This window comes from Squalius cephalus (assembly GCF_949319135.1).
Source record: "Squalius cephalus genome assembly, chromosome: 22".
Taxonomy (NCBI): domain Eukaryota; kingdom Metazoa; phylum Chordata; class Actinopteri; order Cypriniformes; family Leuciscidae; genus Squalius; species Squalius cephalus.
This window is the reverse complement of record NC_137143.1, coordinates 32,383,712-32,402,803: the sequence shown is the minus strand read 5'-3', so window position 1 is coordinate 32,402,803 and position 19,092 is coordinate 32,383,712. Positions and strand designations below refer to the sequence as shown.

Genomic DNA, 19,092 nt, shown 5'->3' with positions numbered 1-19,092 from the left:
TGTCCCGCCCCTTTCCATAACCGCCAGTTTAACACACTACTAACTAACTCAACCAGGCCCCGCCCCTTTATTCTGCGCATTAATTATTATAATGAGGAATATTGTGACGTGTTTGTTCCCGGAAGAAACTCAAGATACAGTGGAGGCGTTTCAGGAGTTGATAACTATGGCAGCACATCCTAAATATTTGAATAAAAATATAAAATGTTAAAAAAAAACACCCCACAACATGTATAGGAAAGAAATGTTTTAATTACATATTTCAAATGTACAAAAAGTTGAAAAAAGCAATCTAGGCAGCCATGGGTGAAGCTGATTGGTCAGCTGAAGTGTAACGGAGCTGCTGATTGGTCGGCTCAGGTGTTCTGTGCGGCCTGTTGCATGATGACCGAGCCGAGACTCAATAACTGCAGATACTCGTCGGCGCCGTCGGCCAGACACTTATCCACCTCCTGAAAGACACGGATCAGAACATGTGATTTCAACAAAACAAACATTTCAATGGAAGCTTGTTTCCGCCACAGAATCAAAAATAAACAAGTAATAAAAACTCAGTGAGTGTTTTAGCGCAATTTTCTGACGTCATGGGATCACAACACTAAGAGATAGTAAATGTTTTTATTTTATTTTATTTTTTTTATTTTTTTTGTGTGCGTTCCCGAGATTAGACCTTCCTTAACATAATGCCGAAAACCCGAAGTCTCTAGGTGGTCTGGTTGAGGAGGAGATAGAAGTGCAAGATTGGTGCGCACAGACAGAACAGAAATCATGAGTTAACAATCGCAATTTTGTCCGTAGGAAAATTGCGCTAAAAAGGTAATTGAGACTTTTTATCTCACAATTCTGACTTTTTATATGTGTGATACAAAGTCCCAATTGCGAGTAATAAAGTCAGAATTGCGTCTTTAGGTTTAAGTCAGTCTTTTTTCCTTAGAATTTGACTTTCTCACAATATATATCTCACAATTCTGACTATATATATCTCACAATTCTGACTATATATCTCACAATTCTGACTATATATCTCACAATTCTGACTATATATCTCACAATTCTGACTTTATAACACGCAATTCTGACTTTATATCACAATTCTGACTATATATATATCTCACAATTCTGACTATATATCTCACAATTCTGACTATATATATCTCACAATTCTGACTATATATCTCACAATTCTGACTTTATAACACGCAATTCTGACTTTATATCACAATTCTGACTATATATATATCTCACAATTCTGACTATATATCTCACAATTCTGACTATATATATCTCACAATTCTGACTATATATCTCACATATCTCACAATTCTGACTATATATATATATCTCACAATTCTGACTATATATCTCACAATTCTGACTATATATCTCACAATTCTGACTTTATAACACGCAATTCTGACTTTATATCACAATTCTTTCTGACTATATATATATATCTCACAATTCTGACTTTATATCTCACAATTCTGACTATATATCTCACAATTCTGACTATATATATCTCACAATTCTGACTATATATCTCACATATCTCAATTCTGACTATATATCTCACAATTCTGACTTTATATCACAATTCTGACTTTATATCACAATTCTGACTATATATCTCACAATTCTGACTATATATATCTCACAATTCTGACTATATATATATCTCACGATTCTGACTATATTGCACGCAATTCTGACTTTATATCACAATTCTGACTATATATATATCTCACAATTCTGACTATATATATCTCACAATTCTGACTATATATCTCACAATTCTGACTATATATCTCACAATTCTGACTTTATAACACGCAATTCTGACTTTATATCACAATTCTGACTATATATATATCTCAATTCTGACTATATATCTCACAATTCTGACTATATATATCTCACAATTCTGACTATATATCTCACAATTCTGACTTTATAACACGCAATTCTGACTTTATATCACAATTCTGACTATATACAGGTGCTGGTCATAAAATTAGAATATCATCAAAAAGTTGATTTATTTCAGTAATTCCGTTAAAAAAGTGAAACTTGTATATTATATAGACTCATTACATGCAAAGTGAGATATCTCAAGCCTTTATTTGTTATAATTTTGATGATTATGGCTTACAGCTTATGAAAACCACAAAATCAAAATCTCAGAAAATTAGAATATTACATGAAATCACACAGTAATTACACAGTAATCCCATGGTCATTGAACCAGGTTTTGGTTATTTTGGCAGTGTGGGCCGGTGCAAATCCTGCTGGAAAATGAAGTCAGCATCTCCATAAAGCTTGTCTGCTGAAGGAAGCATGAAGTGCTCTGGAAATGTCCTGGTAGACGGCTGCGTTGAGTGGACAGCACAGTGGACCAACACCAGCCGATGACATGGCTCCCCAAACCAACACAGACTGTGGAAACTTCACACTGGACTTCAAGCATCTTGGATTGTGTGCCTCCCCATTCTTCCTCCAGACTCTGGGACCTTGGTTTCCAAATGAGATGCAAAATTTGCTCTCATCAGAAAAGAGGACTTTGGTCCACTGTGCTTTATTAAATCCAGAGTCAACGCAGCCGTCTACCAGGACATGTTCAGAGCACTTCATGCTTCCTTCAGCAGACAAGCTTTATGGAGATGCTTCCTTCATTCTCCAGCAGGATTTGCACCGGCCCACACTGCCAAAATAACCAAAACCTGGTTCAATGACCATGGTATCACTGTGTAATTACTGTGTGATTTCATGTAATATTCTAATTTTCTGAGATTTTGATTTTGTGGTTTTCATAAGCTGTAAACCATAATCATCAAAATTATAACAAATAAAGGCTTGAGATATCTCACTTTGCATGTAATGAGTCTATATAATATACAAGTTTCACTTTTTTAACGGAATTACTGAAATAAATCAACTTTTTGATGATATTCTAATTTTATGACCAGCACCTGTATATATCTCACAATTCTGACTATATATCTCACAATTCTGACTATATATATATCTCACAATTCTGACTATATATATCTCACAATTCTGACTATATATCTCGCAATTCTGACTATATAACACGCAATTCTGACTTTATAACACGCAATTCTGACTTTATATCTCACAATTCTGACTATATATCTCACAATTCTGACTTTATAACACGCAATTCTGACTATATCACAATTCTGACTATATATATATATCTCACAATTCTGACTATATATCTCACAATTCTGACTTTATATCACGCAATTCCGACTTTATATCACGCAATTCCGACTTTATATCTCACAATTCCAAATTTATATCACGCAATTCTGACTTTATATCACACAATTCTGACTTTATATCTCGCAATTCCGACTTTATATCACACAATTCTGACTTTATATCACGCAATTCCGACTTTATATCTCACAATTCCGACTTTATATCTCGCAATTCCGACTTTATATCACGCAATTCCGACTTTATATCACGCAATTCCGACTTTATATCACGCAATTCCGACTTTATATCTCACAATTCCGACTTTATATCTCGCAATTCCGACTTTATATCACACAATTCCGACTTTATATCTCGCAATTCCGACTTTATATCACGCAATTCTGACTTTATATCTCGCAATTCTGACTTTATATCACACAATTCTGACTTTATATCTCGCAATTCCGACTTTATATCTCGCAATTCTGACTTTATATCACACAATTCTGACTTTATATCTCGCAATTCCGACTTTATATCTCGCAATTCTGACTTTATATCACACAATTCCGACTTTATATCTCGCAATTCTGACTTTATATCTCGCAATTCTGACTTTATATCTCGCAATTCTGACTTTATATCACACAATTCTGACTTTATATCTCGCAATTCCGACTTTATATCACACAATTCTGACTTTATATCACGCAATTCCGACTTTATATCTCACAATTCCGACTTTATATCTCGCAATTCCGACTTTATATCACGCAATTCCGACTTTATATCACGCAATTCTGACTTTATATCACACAATTCCGACTTTATATCACGCAATTCCGACTTTATATCACACAATTCTGACTTTATATCACGCAATTCCGACTTTATATCACGCAATTCTGACTTTATATCACACAATTCCGACTTTATATCACGCAATTCCGACTTTATATCACGCAATTCTGACTTTATATCACACAATTCCGACTTTATATCACGCAATTCCGACTTTATATCACACAATTCTGACTTTATATCACGCAATTCTGACTTTATATCACGCAATTCCGACTTTATATCACGCAATTCTGACTTTATATCACACAATTCCGACTTTATATCACGCAATTCCGACTTTATATCACACAATTCCGACTTTATATCACGCAATTCTGACTTTATATCTCGCAATTCCGACTTTATATCTCGCAATTCCGACTTTATATCTCACAATTCCGACTTTATATCACGCAATTCCGACTTTATATCACGCAATTCCGACTTTATATCACACAATTCTGACTTTATATCACACAATTCTGACTTTATTTCTCGCAATTCTGACTATTTCTCAGAATTGTGAGATATAAAGTCGCAATTATCTTTTAAAATGTTTTATTCTGTGGTGGAAACAAGCTTCCATACATTTCCACTGAACAGAACAAGAAAACTTTCAACTCTCTCATTTCAGTGTGGAGTCTCTGTTCACTTACGGCCATCTTCTCTGCAATGACAGATTTCTGTTTGTCGTTCAGCTTCTCTTCGATGATGACGTCATGTAACTGGTTGAGAACGTTGGTTGCAGCGAATCCCTGATCGATCAGATCCTGCACAAATTATGATTTAGAGACGCAGAAAACCGATGCTGAAAACATTCACACACGGCAAAACATGATGTTCTTCCTCAGATATCCTAAATATATAAACATTCTTAAATCAAGATACATTTACTGGAGAAGCAAAATTATTGAAGATATTAAGTCGGTTATTGTAAAATTGATTGAAAATTAACTAATTTGCACACAAAAAAACCTTTGCATTAAGTTTATTTTTCTGACTCCACTGACAGCTTCTCAAGTAAACGTATCTTGATTTAAGGATTTTTATGTATTTTTTTTAGTAGAAAACAAGACAGGAATACTAAGCAAGAAGAATATTTTGTAACATAATAAATCTGAGTTGAGAGTTTGATGAGCACAATAATGAGCTCTTAAACACAGGGTTCGTACAGATGCTGTAAGATGAAATTCAAGGGCTTTTCAAGCACTACTTTTTTGGTTTTTAAGGACTTCAATCAGAGATCGCATTTATCAAACAATATTTGTATCTTTTAAAGGTAAATAGATAAACAAAAATAAACCAATAAAACAAAATGGTACAAATAAAGAGCAGCAGATGCAGTGACTGCGGTAACTTTAACCATGGAAAGAATACGATGACAAAGATATTGCTTTCTTTATTAAAACTGATTTTTTTCTCCCATTAATATATGATTGAGCTGAAGAATGAAAGATGTAACATATACTTTATATTTATATGAGCAATATCACGCTCATAGCCATTCAAAATGCCTCTATATCTATATCAGACGGACCGCAGCTTTAATTTACTGTGAAAAGATTGTTTTATCGATAAAATTAAAGGGGTGGTATAAAGCCCTTCTCACAAGATGTAAAATAAGTCTCTGATGTCCCCAGAGTGTGTGTGTGAAGTTTTAGCTCAAAATACCCCACAGATATTTTTATAGCATGTTAAAATTGTCACTTTTTGAGGGTGAGCAAAAACACACAGTTTTTGTGTCTGTTCCTTTAAATGCAAATGAGCTGCTGCTCCCGGCACAGGGGGCGGAGCTTCAAGAGCTCGTGTCCTTTTACCTCACACACACATGCACTGAAAATTTCAAAAACTTTTTGCCTTTTATGTTCAAACCGGAGTCAGACAATGATGGAGAGACTCAAGAAGAAGTGAAACATGTAGAAGCAACAGGACATTTCTGAACGATTAGTTGATGAGTTTATGAAGCTGATGTGTAGTTATCTTCTAGTCATTGATTAGCATATTCTGTCTTGATAATCTATAAATCGTGTTCAGGGGGCGGGGTTTATGTAAATTCTAGGGTTGGTGATGTCACTAACCCGGGAGGAATGTGGTGTAGTCTCTACCAGCCGTTTGTTGTAGTCCTTAAAAAGCGATTTCTTTAAAAGCAAATCTCTCCCTTTGCTTTGAACTTTGAGCGTTGTAACTTTGCAGATGTTGTTTATGCTCAAACAGCAACATTACACATTAACTAAAGTTAGAAAAGGCAAATCATAATCAACCACCCCTTTAAACACTAATTTCACATATATTGTTTTCAAGGGTTTTCCAGGACTTCAATTTCAAAGTCAAATTCAAGAACTTCCCGCATTTTAAGCACTTGCACGAACCCTCGTAAACAGTGTGTGTTTTCAGTCTCACCTTCACAGCGGCCTCCATCTTCTCAAAAGCGCCCTTGTAACAGATCTGGAGGAGCGTTTCAATCACTTTGGGTGGAACCACCTTGAAAAGAAAGTACAGTTTAGGGCCGGTTTATTAAAAGTCTCGGTCTCCGTCCGGCACGTTCACTCACCCCGGCGATCTCCACGATGATTTGTTCAGTGATTTCCCGCTCAGCGTTGAGTCTCGCGGCGCTCTGGAGATACGTGATGGCTTTCCTGAGATCTCCATCGGACACCTTCACCAGAGCATCAATTCCCTTCGACACACACACACACACACACACACACACACACACATTCAAATATTTACTCCATAAAAGAGAGCTTGTGCTTTAAAGGGTTAATTCAACCAAAAATGAAAATTATCCCATGATTTACTCGTCCTCAAGCCATCCTAGTTGTATACGACTTTCTTCTTTCAGCCAAACACAATCGGAGTTCTATTAGATAATATCCTGGCTCTTCCCAGCTTTATATGGGAGTGAATGGAGTCTGAGATTTTGAAGCCCAAAAAAAGCACATGCATCCATCCATCATAACAGTAATCCATACGACTCCAGGGGTTAATAAAGGCCTTCTGAAGCCAAGGAAAATATACATATTTATAACTTTATCAACTATAATCACCGGCTTCCGGTAACGGCCGTACGCGAGTCTAGTTCTTGCGGAAGAGTGACCTCTGACCCGACGCATGACGTATGATCCATCAGCCGGAAACTGAAGCTTCCCCGGGCGCCGCCATTGATTAGCAGACCATCCCCTGCTGTTAGCATCCCATTGACTCCCATTCATTTTGGCGTCACTTTGACAGCGAATAACTTTACATCTGAGGCGTTTAAAGACTCCATTTGTCCATTATTTATTTCTAAAGAAACATGAAAATATATAAACGGCTCCATTACCTTGTATCTTACGTTATGGCCCTGTAGAAGCCGTTTTTGTAAAAGTAGGCTAACGATTGCGTCATAACCACTCGACTCTCTGTCGCACAGTAGAGAGATTACCGTATGGACAGGAGGAGAAGCTCACGGGCGATCGGGGGGGGACGTGGAGGCGAAATGACAAAATTATTAATCAGAATACTTAGCAAGAGTTGCTCCTATCTCATGGACAGCTCCTACTCACGCTCTCCGTCTCTGTGAGATTCGGAAGGGAATGATTCAGATTTCTCTCGGCACAGCTACTAGAAGACAGACGGGTTGCTCACGTCACATCTACGTCGTCAAGCTCAGTTTGAGTCTGTGCAGTCGCTCACCATCAGGAAGAAGAGCTTCTAATTGACTTCACTTTTCTCCGTTGAAGTCTATGGGGTCGCTGTGTCCATTTCTTTTACTGTCTATGCGTAGGAGTAGTGTAAGCTTAACTGAGAGACGCCTCTCGCGGTTTAAACAACAAACTCAAGCTCCTCCCACATTTCTCTTTAGTAATTCTCCTTTACAGCCATATTTACACCTGGTATTAAAGGGGACATATCATGCTAAATCCACTTTTTTAGCCATTAAATGCATTTTGTTGTATATTTGGAGTGTTTAGAAGTACAGAAAAGTTGAAATTATTCTCTTCAGGTGCTTCGTTGATATCTTTATATTCTGTTTTGGCCTTATTTTTCAATCTGTTCAGATTTTTCTGTTATCTATGACGTTTTGTGAACTATTACGTCACAGTAATTTGCAGCGGAACTGCCAAATAAGGACATTGACTTCCAGCTCAACACTTCCAGCAATCTGCCATTTTTATTTCTCGCTGCAATTTTGTAGTCCAAGCTAAAAGATGCAGAAGTTACGAGAGGGTGAGTTAAAATGTTGGGTTGTTGGATGTAGTAACCCACACGCTTCATTACACCGTCTAATGTAGATGAACTGCTGCGCTTGTGACAGGGCGCATGTTTAACTGAAAGAACGAGCAGAGAGAGAGAGACCCGGTCGCGCGCACGCTCTCTCTCTCTCTTCGGAGCCAGGCGAAAGTGTAAACAAGACTTCACCGTCTCCAAACTAGACGTCTTGCTCTCTCTCCCTCGCACATATTAATCAAAATAAATCGACACGGTGGTAAAAGGTCGGAAGACCAAAGTTTCATGTGTAAATACAGTAACACACCATTGCGATACATCCATATGAAGACGTTGTTCTGCAGGTTCGTCGTCTTCATTTTCATCTCGCTCCGGCTCCGACTCTGGCTCGAACATGTAAGGCTGGCTGGACAAGTCTTCCGTTGTTGACATTTTGTTAATAACGTGTGAATAAAAAGTTTCTGTGCCGCTAGATAATCGTATCTCTGCTATCAAACTACAAAAATGGCCGAACGGGGTGGAGTTGAACCTCTGCATCCTGGAGAGAGGGGGGGGGTATGAAGTGTCTCAATTGTATTTAAAGAGACCGCACCAAAACGAGTTGCTCTCAGACGCACACCAGAAAAGGGGTAGAAAGGGGCCTGTGGAGCTATAATAATGAGGAATTCAGACCCAAGCATTGCAGTTCCGCTTTATATAGACTACAAATGTATGATTTATATGTAAAAAGGAACGATTTAAAAGCATGATATGTCTCCTTTAAGATGCGGTTTGGTCGACAGGATCACAAGTGAATGACACCAAATACAGCTGTAAATGGGGTCTAAAACGTTTTGAGTTTGTCCACTTTCAACCACTTCCAGAGGAAGTCAAAAATGCTTTCGACCGGATTGCTTTCGTGTAAACGCTCATGTGGTCGAAAGCGTTCGAAAAGCCAGAAAAGACGCTAACATTACGGAAGCGTGCTAGCCAGACGGGATTTAAACTCTGTCGGCTGAAGACGCAAGTTTGGTTTGAAGATGAAAAACGTACCAAGCACAATGTTCTCTCACTCTTCCTGATTTCTAACACACACTCACTGCGTTCGGCTGGTCTTGCGGCTGTCAGAGCAGAAACTAAAGCTGCTGCTCTACTAGGGTTGGGTATTGGTTGGGTTTTATCCGATACCAGTACCTACTCGGTATTTTTCAAACAGTTCCGGTGCTTAAACGGTTCTTGAAACGGTACTTAAGAAAACTAAACTGCACACACTTTATCAAAAAAATAATACCTCTGTGTGTGTGTGTGTGTGTGTGTGATTTTCTGAAAAAGATTTTCTGATTAAATGAAAAATTGTGCCCTTTAAAAGGCTACTGATGTAGCACAAAACACTTGAGTTAAGATCAAAATTTTGTCTTCTCATATTATGACTTTTACAAAACAGAGAAATATCTGACACTGAGCAGAAATATTTAACACACACAGTATAGCCTCATATAAATATACTTGATATTGATATACTTCATACTTGATATGCAAGATTTGCAGTTGGCATTAAAATACTAGACTTACCCGAAGAGGAACACTGGCAGCTGAACTTGAACTTTAGTCAAGCGTGTCAGAGGTTTTGGGTTCTAATCCGCATTCGTAGTTTTTTTTTTAGTTTTTTTTTTAAACCGATTATGCTCATCAGTGGTTGTATATCAAGCAGGGACACTTTGTGTCCATTATATTTTGAGATTTCACCAGAACGAATAGATATGAGGCGCCATCTAGGGCTTAAATCAAACTTCATTCACGCACATATGAAACCCTTGCATACACGTATACTAGGTAGTCACACATACATGTATACTGCTGAATGCTCAAACTAATACATATGAAATGCACAACTTCTAAAGTCGCTCACGCACACACACGCAAACTCTACACACACTAGACGCGCGGAACTCTCCGCGCACATACTCATCTGAGACGCGAGCACACACACACACACACACACACTCACACAAACTCTCCGCGCACATACTCATCTGAGCACACACACACAAACTCTCCGCGCACATAATCATAGACGGCGCCTCATAAATAGATCGATCTCCGCAACGTATTGAAGCGCGCGTCCGAGTGAAGACAGTGCGGGAGCCACGAGAAAACACTGTATCCGCGCCACTGATCGCAGCGGCAACGAGCACTTTGATCACTTGATTTAAAAAAACACATTTCAGCGCTAGATCGTCTCTTATTTAACAAACGAACTAAATGAATGCTTTGCTGGTTAACTGGAGATGTTTTATTATTGGATCATTCGTGCCGCGAGATGTTTTATAGGGGGCGGTAAAAAACGCCAGGCACCGAAATCAGGCACCGAAAGTTTCGTTCTTATTCGGTCTGGTTACTACCGTTTACGTCGGAACCGGTTCCCTATTGGAACCGGGTTTCGGTACCCAACCCTATGCTCTACATATGTTTTTCTGTCATCTCCCGTCGCGTTCTTACGTAAATCCCCCATACGTTCCCCCCAATAGACCCTCCCCTCGAAGAAATCAGGACAGAAGTGTTTGAAAGTGGACAAAAGAGACACCAGGTGTAAACGGGAATGTATACTTTGGATTTCTTCCAAAATAAAGCAAAAACAGACAAGGTTCTAACATTAAAGTCCCCCGTAGTCCATAACTGCATCCCTTAAACTCATCTTTGATCACCAAAATGACATATTTAAATGTTTTTTAATAAATGTCTTAAAATATCTTGTGTAACTCGAGCCTCATTTAGTATGCGCGGTTCTATGAATATGCAAATGAGCCCCGCCTCCACTCACTCACTCATCTCAGAGATCCACTGGTTGACGATCACACGTTGAGCGTGTGAACGCAATGGCCAATCAGATGTGCTAGTCAGTAAGTCAGTCAGACGCAACATTTTACTGGTATTAGCAGCGACTACAGACAACCCTGTTTCATGGGTAATAATTAACGAGACTGCTTGATTTACATCTTTGCTGTACTTGAGGTTCTCCTTCCCGCAGATCTCCAGCAGTCGCTCCTGCTGAATGTCATTGGCCAGCGGTTTGAAGCGGAACTTGGAGCATCTGGAGGTCAACGGCTCGATGATCCTGCAGAAACAAGCGAGAGTTAGCGAGTTAGCAGAAGAAGCTCGCGGCGGGTTTGTGCGTTCGCGTCGTTCACACTGACCGGCTGACGTAGTTGCAGATGAGACAGAACCGCGTGGTTCGAGACTCTTTCTCCATCGTGCGTCTGAGCGCCGCCTGAGCCGCGCTGGTCATGGAATCCGCCTCGTCCAGGATTATGATCTTGAACGGCGGACAAGGTTTCCCGCTGGGATTCAGAGAGGAAAAGCTTACGTTCAGAAACACTGGATCGGCAGTAGGGTTGGGGATCGTTTGAATTTTAACGATTCCTATTTCGATTCTGCTTATCGATTCTTATTGATTTCCTAATTTCGATTCCAATTATGAAAAAAAAAAAAAAAAACATTTAATTGTAGCTGAATATCATACAGGATAGAGAACTCTTACTCAAGGAGCGTTAGCCTGTGGTTTAAAACCAACATAGAAAAACAACTAGCCGAACTAATATAAATGTAGAGCATTATTAAAGACAATAAACACTCAGTAATAAAAAAATAAGCAATCGCAACAAATAGATACATCTGACCATTGATATGATTGAAATAAACAGTGTTTTAAGATTTTCAGGTGTTAATTTACAGAAACTGTAATCAAATGTACAACAACACTGCACTTTATAAATAATATATATTTTAACCCCTTAACTTTCACCCCTCTTTTTGAGAATGGGTATTAAAATGCACTTTTCAAGCTTAAATGGTTGTAATGCTTTGGAGTATAGACCTAAGTTTGGTCTTGTTTTAAAGGGAAAAAATAGCAGTTTGAAAGCACTTCAAATAATTGAAGTATGAAAAAGTTATGGAATTTTAAATTTACATTAAATCAAATATAATTTATTTCATATTTTTTCTTTTATATAAAATATATATTTTACAAAATATTTTTACTATAAAATTACTATAAAATCAAAGCCATATATCTAACGAAGTTGTGTTCTAAATTTGAAGTTGATATTACAAAATTTAAGTTCCCATGAGATTTTGTTTAGGTGTAATACCGGAAACAGCCACCGGGTGATTATCGACCAGTGTTATTATAGAGCAGGAATATTAGCGTTATTATAGAGCGGGAATATTAGTGTTATTATAGAGCGGGAATATTAGCGTTATTATAGAGCGGGAATATTAGTGTTATTATAGAGCGGGAATATTAGTGTTATTATAGAGCGGGAATATTAGCGTTATTATAGAGCGGGAATATTAGTGTTATTATAGAGCGGGAATATTAGCGTTATTATAGAGCGGGAATATTAGCGTTATTATAGAGCAGGAATATTAGCGTTATTATAGAGCGGGAATATTAGCGTTATTATAGAGCAGGAATATTATAGAGCAGGAATATTAGTGTTATTATAGAGACGGCAGGAATATTAGCGTTATTATAGAGCGGGAATATTAGCGTTATTATAGAGCGGGAATATTAGCGTTATTATAGAGCGGGAATATTAGCGTTATTATAGAGCGGGAATTATTATAGAGCGGGAATATTAGCATTATTATAGAGCAGGGATATTAGTGTTATTATAGAGCAGGAATATTAGCGTTATTATAGAGCAGGAATATTAGCGTTATTATAGAGCGGGAATATTAGCGTTATTATAGAGCGGGAATATTAGAGCGGGAATATTAGCGTTATTATAGAGCGGGAATATTAGCGTTATTATAGAGCAGGAATTATTATAGAGCGGGAATATTAGCGTTATTATAGAGCAGGAATATTAGTGTTATTATAGAGCGGGAATATTAGTGTTATTATAGAGCAGGAATATTAGTGTTATTATAGAGCGGGAATATTAGCGTTATTATAGAGCAGGAATATTAGCGTTATTATAGAGCGGGAATATTAGCGTTATTATAGAGCGGGAATTATTATAGAGCGGGAATATTAGTGTTATTATAGAGCGGGAATATTAGTGTTATTATAGAGCAGGAATATTAGCGTTATTATAGAGCGGGAATATTAGCGTTATTATAGAGCAGGAATATTAGTGTTATTATAGAGCAGGAATATTAGCGGTATTATAGAGCGGGAATATTAGCGTTATTATAGAGCGGGAATATTAGCGTTATTATAGAGCGGGAATATTAGCGTTATTATAGAGCGGGAATTATTATAGAGCGGGAATATTAGTGTTATTATAGAGCGGGAATTATTATAGAGCAGGAATATTAGCGTTATTATAGAGCGGGAATATTAGTGTTATTATAGAGCGGGAATTATTATAGAGCAGGAATATTAGCGTTATTATAGAGCGGGAATATTAGTGTTATTATAGAGCGGGAATATTAGCGTTATTATAGAGCAGGAATATTAGGCTGCTGTCACTTTAAGAGCTGCACGGATCCAATATACTGATACACATGTGCAACACTGAAAACATCTCGCACTTGAAAAGTCACAAAGGAATCGATAAGAGGAATCGAAATTAATTTTATAACAAGTATTCGATCCCCAACCCTAATCGGTGGGAAATCGTTGCGTTTATTCAGGGCGTTACTCACTCGGTTCGCGAGCCGGCCACCGCCAGCTGGGCGAAGTTCTTCACCTTCTCGCGCACCACCTGAATCCCTCGTTCATCAGACGCGTTGAGCTCCAGGACTCTCTGTCGGTACAGCTCCGGCCTAAAGCACAACGCGAGGATATTAGCACACGCGCGTCTGAATCTCAAAACGCATCAGCATCGTCATTCTGCAGATCTTACCCATAAAGCTCTCTGGCCGCCGCGAGGATGGTGGACGTCTTTCCTGTTCCAGGCGGGCCATAGAACAGCAGGTTGGGCAGCTGTGAGGACAGAGCACATCATCATTACGCCATTACAGTATCCATTCAGATTTCTATTTTATTGCTTTTTAATTTAATTTCTTTGTTTTTATAAAGTTTTATTTTATTTTGTAATTTTTTAGCTTCCTGGAGCTCAAACGGTAGAGCGATGGCGCTTGCAACGCCAAGGTCAAGGGTTCGATTCCCAGGGAAAGTAAGAACTGATAAGAATGTATACGTGTACCTTGAAATGCAATGTAAGTCGCTTTGGATAAAATGCAGTTGGAAATACTTATAAATAAAAATTGGAAATGTTTCCTTGGCAACAAAACACGCCAAATCATGCTAAAATATGCTAGCAACATGCCAATTCATGCTAGCCAGGTAGTAAATCACACTAACATGCCAGCAACATAATAAATCATGGTAGCAATATAATAAATCATGGTAGCAACACACCAAATCATGCAAGCGACATGCTAATTCATGCTAGCAACATACCAATTCATGTTAGCAATGTGTTAAATAATGCTAACAACATTGTTAAAACATGCTAACAGTGTGTTAAATTATGCTTACAACATGTTAACAATGTGCTAATGCATGTTAGCAACATGTTAAAACATGCCAGAAACATGCTAAATCATGATAGCAGCAACATACCGATTCATACTAACAATGTGCTAAATCATGCTAACAACATTTAAAAACATGCTAACAACGTGTTAAATCATGCTAGGACTGTGCTAAATCATGCTAGCAACATCTTGATAACGTTAAAATGTTAATTTATGTTAGCAACATGTCAAATCACGCTAACATATTAAAACATGCTAACAAAATGTTAAAACATGTTAGCTCTATGATAAATTATGTTAAAACATGCTAGCACTGTGCTAAATTATGCTAGCAACAAATGCTAACAGCATACTAAAACACGTTAATGTGTTAAATCATGCTAACAACATGCTAATAAAGCTACCATTGTTTTAATGCTAAGAACATGTTAAACCAGGCTAGCAACGTGTCAAACCACACTAGCAATGTTTTTAAGTTATTTCAAACTATCAGATAACGCTTTGTCAAGCCAACATCAAAGTTTATTCACAAACTTCACTCATCTAGTTATAATTAATGTACTTTTTTCATACATTTAGTTTACGGTAATAACACTGGAACAGAGAGAGTGGAATTTGACTTTTTACTGACGTCGAGATTAAAATATCGATATTACAGTGACATTATAATGACCATAGTTCAATTAGGCCTATAATATTTTGTATTTTCCATGGTTACAACTACAAGTAAACTTCTTAACCATGCGTAAACAAAACAAAAAAATCGAATAAATTCCAATTAAGGCGTATTGTATGGAAGCTCGTTTCCACCACTTAATAATAAATAAATAATAATAATTGCGACTTTTTTTCTCACAATTGCGAATATAAACTATTCTGAGGTAAAAAAAAACCTGAGGTCTTTTTTCCCTTAGAATTGGACATTATATCTCACAATTCTGAGAAAAGATGTCAGAATTGCGAGATATAATCTCGCAATTGTGAGATAAAGTCGCAATTATGTGTTATAAAGTCAGAATTGCGTGAAATAAAGTCGCAATTGCGTGTTATAAAGTCAGAATTGCGTGATATAAAGTCACAATTGCGAGAAAAAAAGTCAGAATTCTGACTTTATATCTCGCAATTCTGACTTTATAACACAGAATTGGGACTTTATTTCACGCAATTCTGACTTCATATCTCGCAATTCTGAGAAAAGATGTCAGAATTGCGAGATATAAACTCGCAATTGTGAGATAAAAAGTCGCAATTATCTTTTAAAATGTTTTATTTTGTGGCGGAAACAAGCTTCCATAGTATTGAATGTTAAAATGCCTTTCAAATATAAATGTTAAGTGGGTATCATTACCCATTGTACTCTTAGTAATTAAATCATTTAAGATTTTATTTATTTTAAAGTTCAGTTTTGAGGTATCGTATCGGTGATACTGGCATTGAAAGTATCGGTATCATATCGAAAAGAAACAAAAAGTGGTATCGCCCATCCCTAGTGAGTTGTGATGATTCGCTATAATGCTATATTTAAATAAAATTGACATGTGACATTGAAGCTTCGCCTCACGCACATCAGCGCCCTCTAGAGATTTCTTCAGTACTGCAACCACCTCATCCTGAAAGGCCACTTCATCCACACACTTCGGTCTGCTATAGAGATCAAAAACATGAACAGGTGAAATCTGAGGTCAACTATGAACACATGCATAATTCAGTTTCATTTTTTAACGTTTGCTGATATGATATATCAATAACTCTCAGTCAGATCACATGAATATTGAGCGTTTATGCAGATATGATGAAGTCTCACTATTTCTCCACCCAGGGAAGTGCTCTCTGCTTCTTCTCTCCACCTGACGAAGATGAAGATGAGGAAGGTTTCTGAGCTTTAAGACCCTGTGAGGAAGGTCCTTTCAAAAACGCCTGCATATCTCCACCTTTAAACAGCACAGCAGAACACACGCGCCCCACTAGAGGAGGATAGACGCTCTCGCTACAGCTGACACGACCGATGGAAGAGAATAAGCAGAATAAATCTCTTTATGGTCGAATAAATGTGAATGAAACGCTTCGGGAGTTTGTTGACACTCCGCGAACCGTCAGATTCCCGCCAGACGCGCACTGACGTCACTTGCGCGCGCCGCAGCTTCAGCTCATCGTCACGTGATCACATTCACGCTGAAGTTTTTATTTATTTTTATTTTTATAATATTAATATCGTTAGTAATATTGCCACACAGCCAAGAATATGTATTTCAATGGTTTATTTAGAAAGACGTCACAGGTGGTAAACATAATCATTATTGTGGGTAAATATCAAGTAATTTGTTTTAGAACATGACGTACATCATACATTAAATAAAATAAAAAAACACGAAAAAAGCCAGAGATTAAACTAATTTAGTAATCGAAGCCACTATTGTTTTCGAAAACAAAATCAAGCATATATACAAAACAATTGTAATTTCTAAAAAAAAAAAATCGAGGGCAGTAAAACTGTGAGCACACACTTTTAGTTTTGTAATGTATATTTTTTACATTAAATTGTACGTTCTATATTTGGAAAAAAATTGTCACATTTATTGTGCTACTCCTGTGTTGTATTTTCGTGGTGACGTCTCTGCGCTCTGTTAGTCCTGTCTGCGGCCGCCGTGCGTCATTGCGTCATCGCACTCTAAAAAACCCCCAGAGATAAAGCACATTTAGTAACTAATAATCAGTATTTCTAAAAAACAAAGCCAAGCTGTATATCCAAACAATTTCTATTTCTCAAAATTTTAGAAACTTTTTGTTTTTTAATATATATTTAATATTATATATTATTATACTTGTTCAATTTGATATATCCTTATTATGTATTATTTTATACTTATTATGTTTTGCTTTCCGGGTTGACGGGAGTGATCTGCGATCTGCGTCCCGGCGCTCTGTTAGTTTCGTCTGCGTCGCCGTGCGTCATTGCGTCATCACACGCTCAGTGTTTTTGCTTCGTCTCTTTCAAACCGCGGAGAGAATCTTTCTTTTCTACCTTCAGTTTTTCCTCTCGGTTTGGACTTTTGCGCTTCATCGGATGCTCGTGTGTTCGTCGCGGCGCGTGTGGAGCGACTGACGCGAAACGCGCCGAGAGCAGAGAGTTTTTGGAGGCGTTTTATTGCGCATGTTCATGAACCGCCCGAATGAACGCGGATCAATAAAACACTGAGATCTGATCAAAACACGCGCATTAGCATCAAAAACAGCGAGTGTCCTGAAAACAGATGCGCTCTGTGACTGGAGTCACTGATCAGACTGATCGATACCTCATCAATATCTGATCGATAACAGAGGAGCCCTGAGGAGATGCGCGCGCACTGATACACACATCTGATCGGTATCTGATCGATAACACATGCCTGACGGACTGTCTGGAGGATGAAATGGTCACAATAAGCAGGTGTGCTCTTCCTCCTCCTCCTCCTCCTCTGGCTGGATGCTTTGAGCCGGTGTGTGAGATCAGGTGGATGTGACACACACACACACACACACACACACACACACAGTCATGCAGGCTGCGCCCTTCCAGTATGATTTCTACAGTGAGGAGAACGCGCCCAAATGGAGAGGACTGTTGGTGCCGTCACTCAACAAGGTGAGACAGCTGTCAATCACACTTCACACATGACCGATGCTCTTATCCAAAGGGACGAGATCTACATTGTATCAGATCACGTGTTCCTGGGAATCGAACCCATGACCTTGTCGTTGCCAGTGCTTTGATCTTTACTGTTTGAGTTTATCATCGGCCGATACTGATAACACACTCTTATCTGAGTGCCGATATAATGCGTGGAAGACACATAAGAGATGAACAGGCTTTGGTAAATCTTTATTATGACTGACAACTTCGAAATTATGACATACTATGACATTTATTATAAGATGAAACATCAATATTATGACCTAAAGAGTCGAAATACATATAAAGATGTGATAGTCAAAATTATGACATAAGTCATATTTGAAAGATGAAACGTCAAGAGTAGCAATAATCACACAAAAAGACATGATTATGATGCGATGGTCAAAATTATGACGTACTATGTCATATTTGAAAGATGAAACATCAATGTTGTGGCCTTAAGAGAAATAATGACATATAAAAGACATGATTATGATGCAATTAGTCAAAATTATGACATAGTAAGTCATATTTACAAGATGAACCGTCAATATTATGACCTAAAGAGTCGAAATAATGACATAAGAACATGATTATGATGCGATAGTCAAAATTATGACATATTAAGTCATATTTAAAAGATGAAACATCAATGTTACGATCTAAAGAGTAGCAATAATTACATGAAAAGACATGAT

At 37.7% G+C, this 19,092-nt stretch overlaps 2 protein-coding genes across 3 annotated transcripts in view; one reads left to right on the top strand and one right to left on the bottom strand.

Annotated features, from left to right (window-relative positions):
• Positions 1-232: 232 nt before the first annotated feature.
• On the bottom strand, positions 233-16,886 carry rfc4 (replication factor C (activator 1) 4). The gene is made up of 10 exons (XM_079857831.1): positions 16,547-16,886; positions 16,308-16,386; positions 14,106-14,185; positions 13,906-14,025; positions 11,448-11,591; positions 11,248-11,368; positions 6,617-6,742; positions 6,466-6,546; positions 4,722-4,835; positions 233-452 (listed from the first exon to the last, which is right to left on the bottom strand). Exons 1-10 carry the CDS (start codon positions 16,663-16,665, stop codon positions 357-359), a joined length of 1,080 nt encoding a protein of 359 aa, XP_079713957.1. The 5' UTR covers positions 16,666-16,886; the 3' UTR covers positions 233-356.
• A 796-nt stretch (positions 16,887-17,682) lies between these two features.
• The window catches only part of sos1 (son of sevenless homolog 1), a 71,306-nt gene continuing 69,896 nt past the window's right edge, over positions 17,683-19,092 (top strand). For both annotated transcript variants that reach the window (XM_079857794.1, XM_079857793.1), the window contains exon 1: positions 17,683-18,364. In XM_079857794.1, the coding sequence (XP_079713920.1) occupies positions 18,278-18,364 (87 nt within the window). In that variant the 5' untranslated portion in view covers positions 17,683-18,277. The remainder of the gene's footprint in view (positions 18,365-19,092) is intronic.

Bases quoted from the DNA above. Each gene is read 5' to 3' on its own strand.
- rfc4 (XM_079857831.1), bottom strand. From the start codon at position 16,665: ATGCAGGCGTTTTTGAAAGGACCTTCCTCACAGGGTCTTAAAGCTCAG. The intron at 16,387-16,546 runs GTGAGACTTCAT...TGATCTCTATAG, and splicing joins CTTCCCTGGGTGGAGAAATA to CAGACCGAAGTGTGTGGATG. The intron at 14,026-14,105 runs GTAAGATCTGCA...GTTGTGCTTTAG, and splicing joins GCGGCCAGAGAGCTTTATGG to GCCGGAGCTGTACCGACAGA.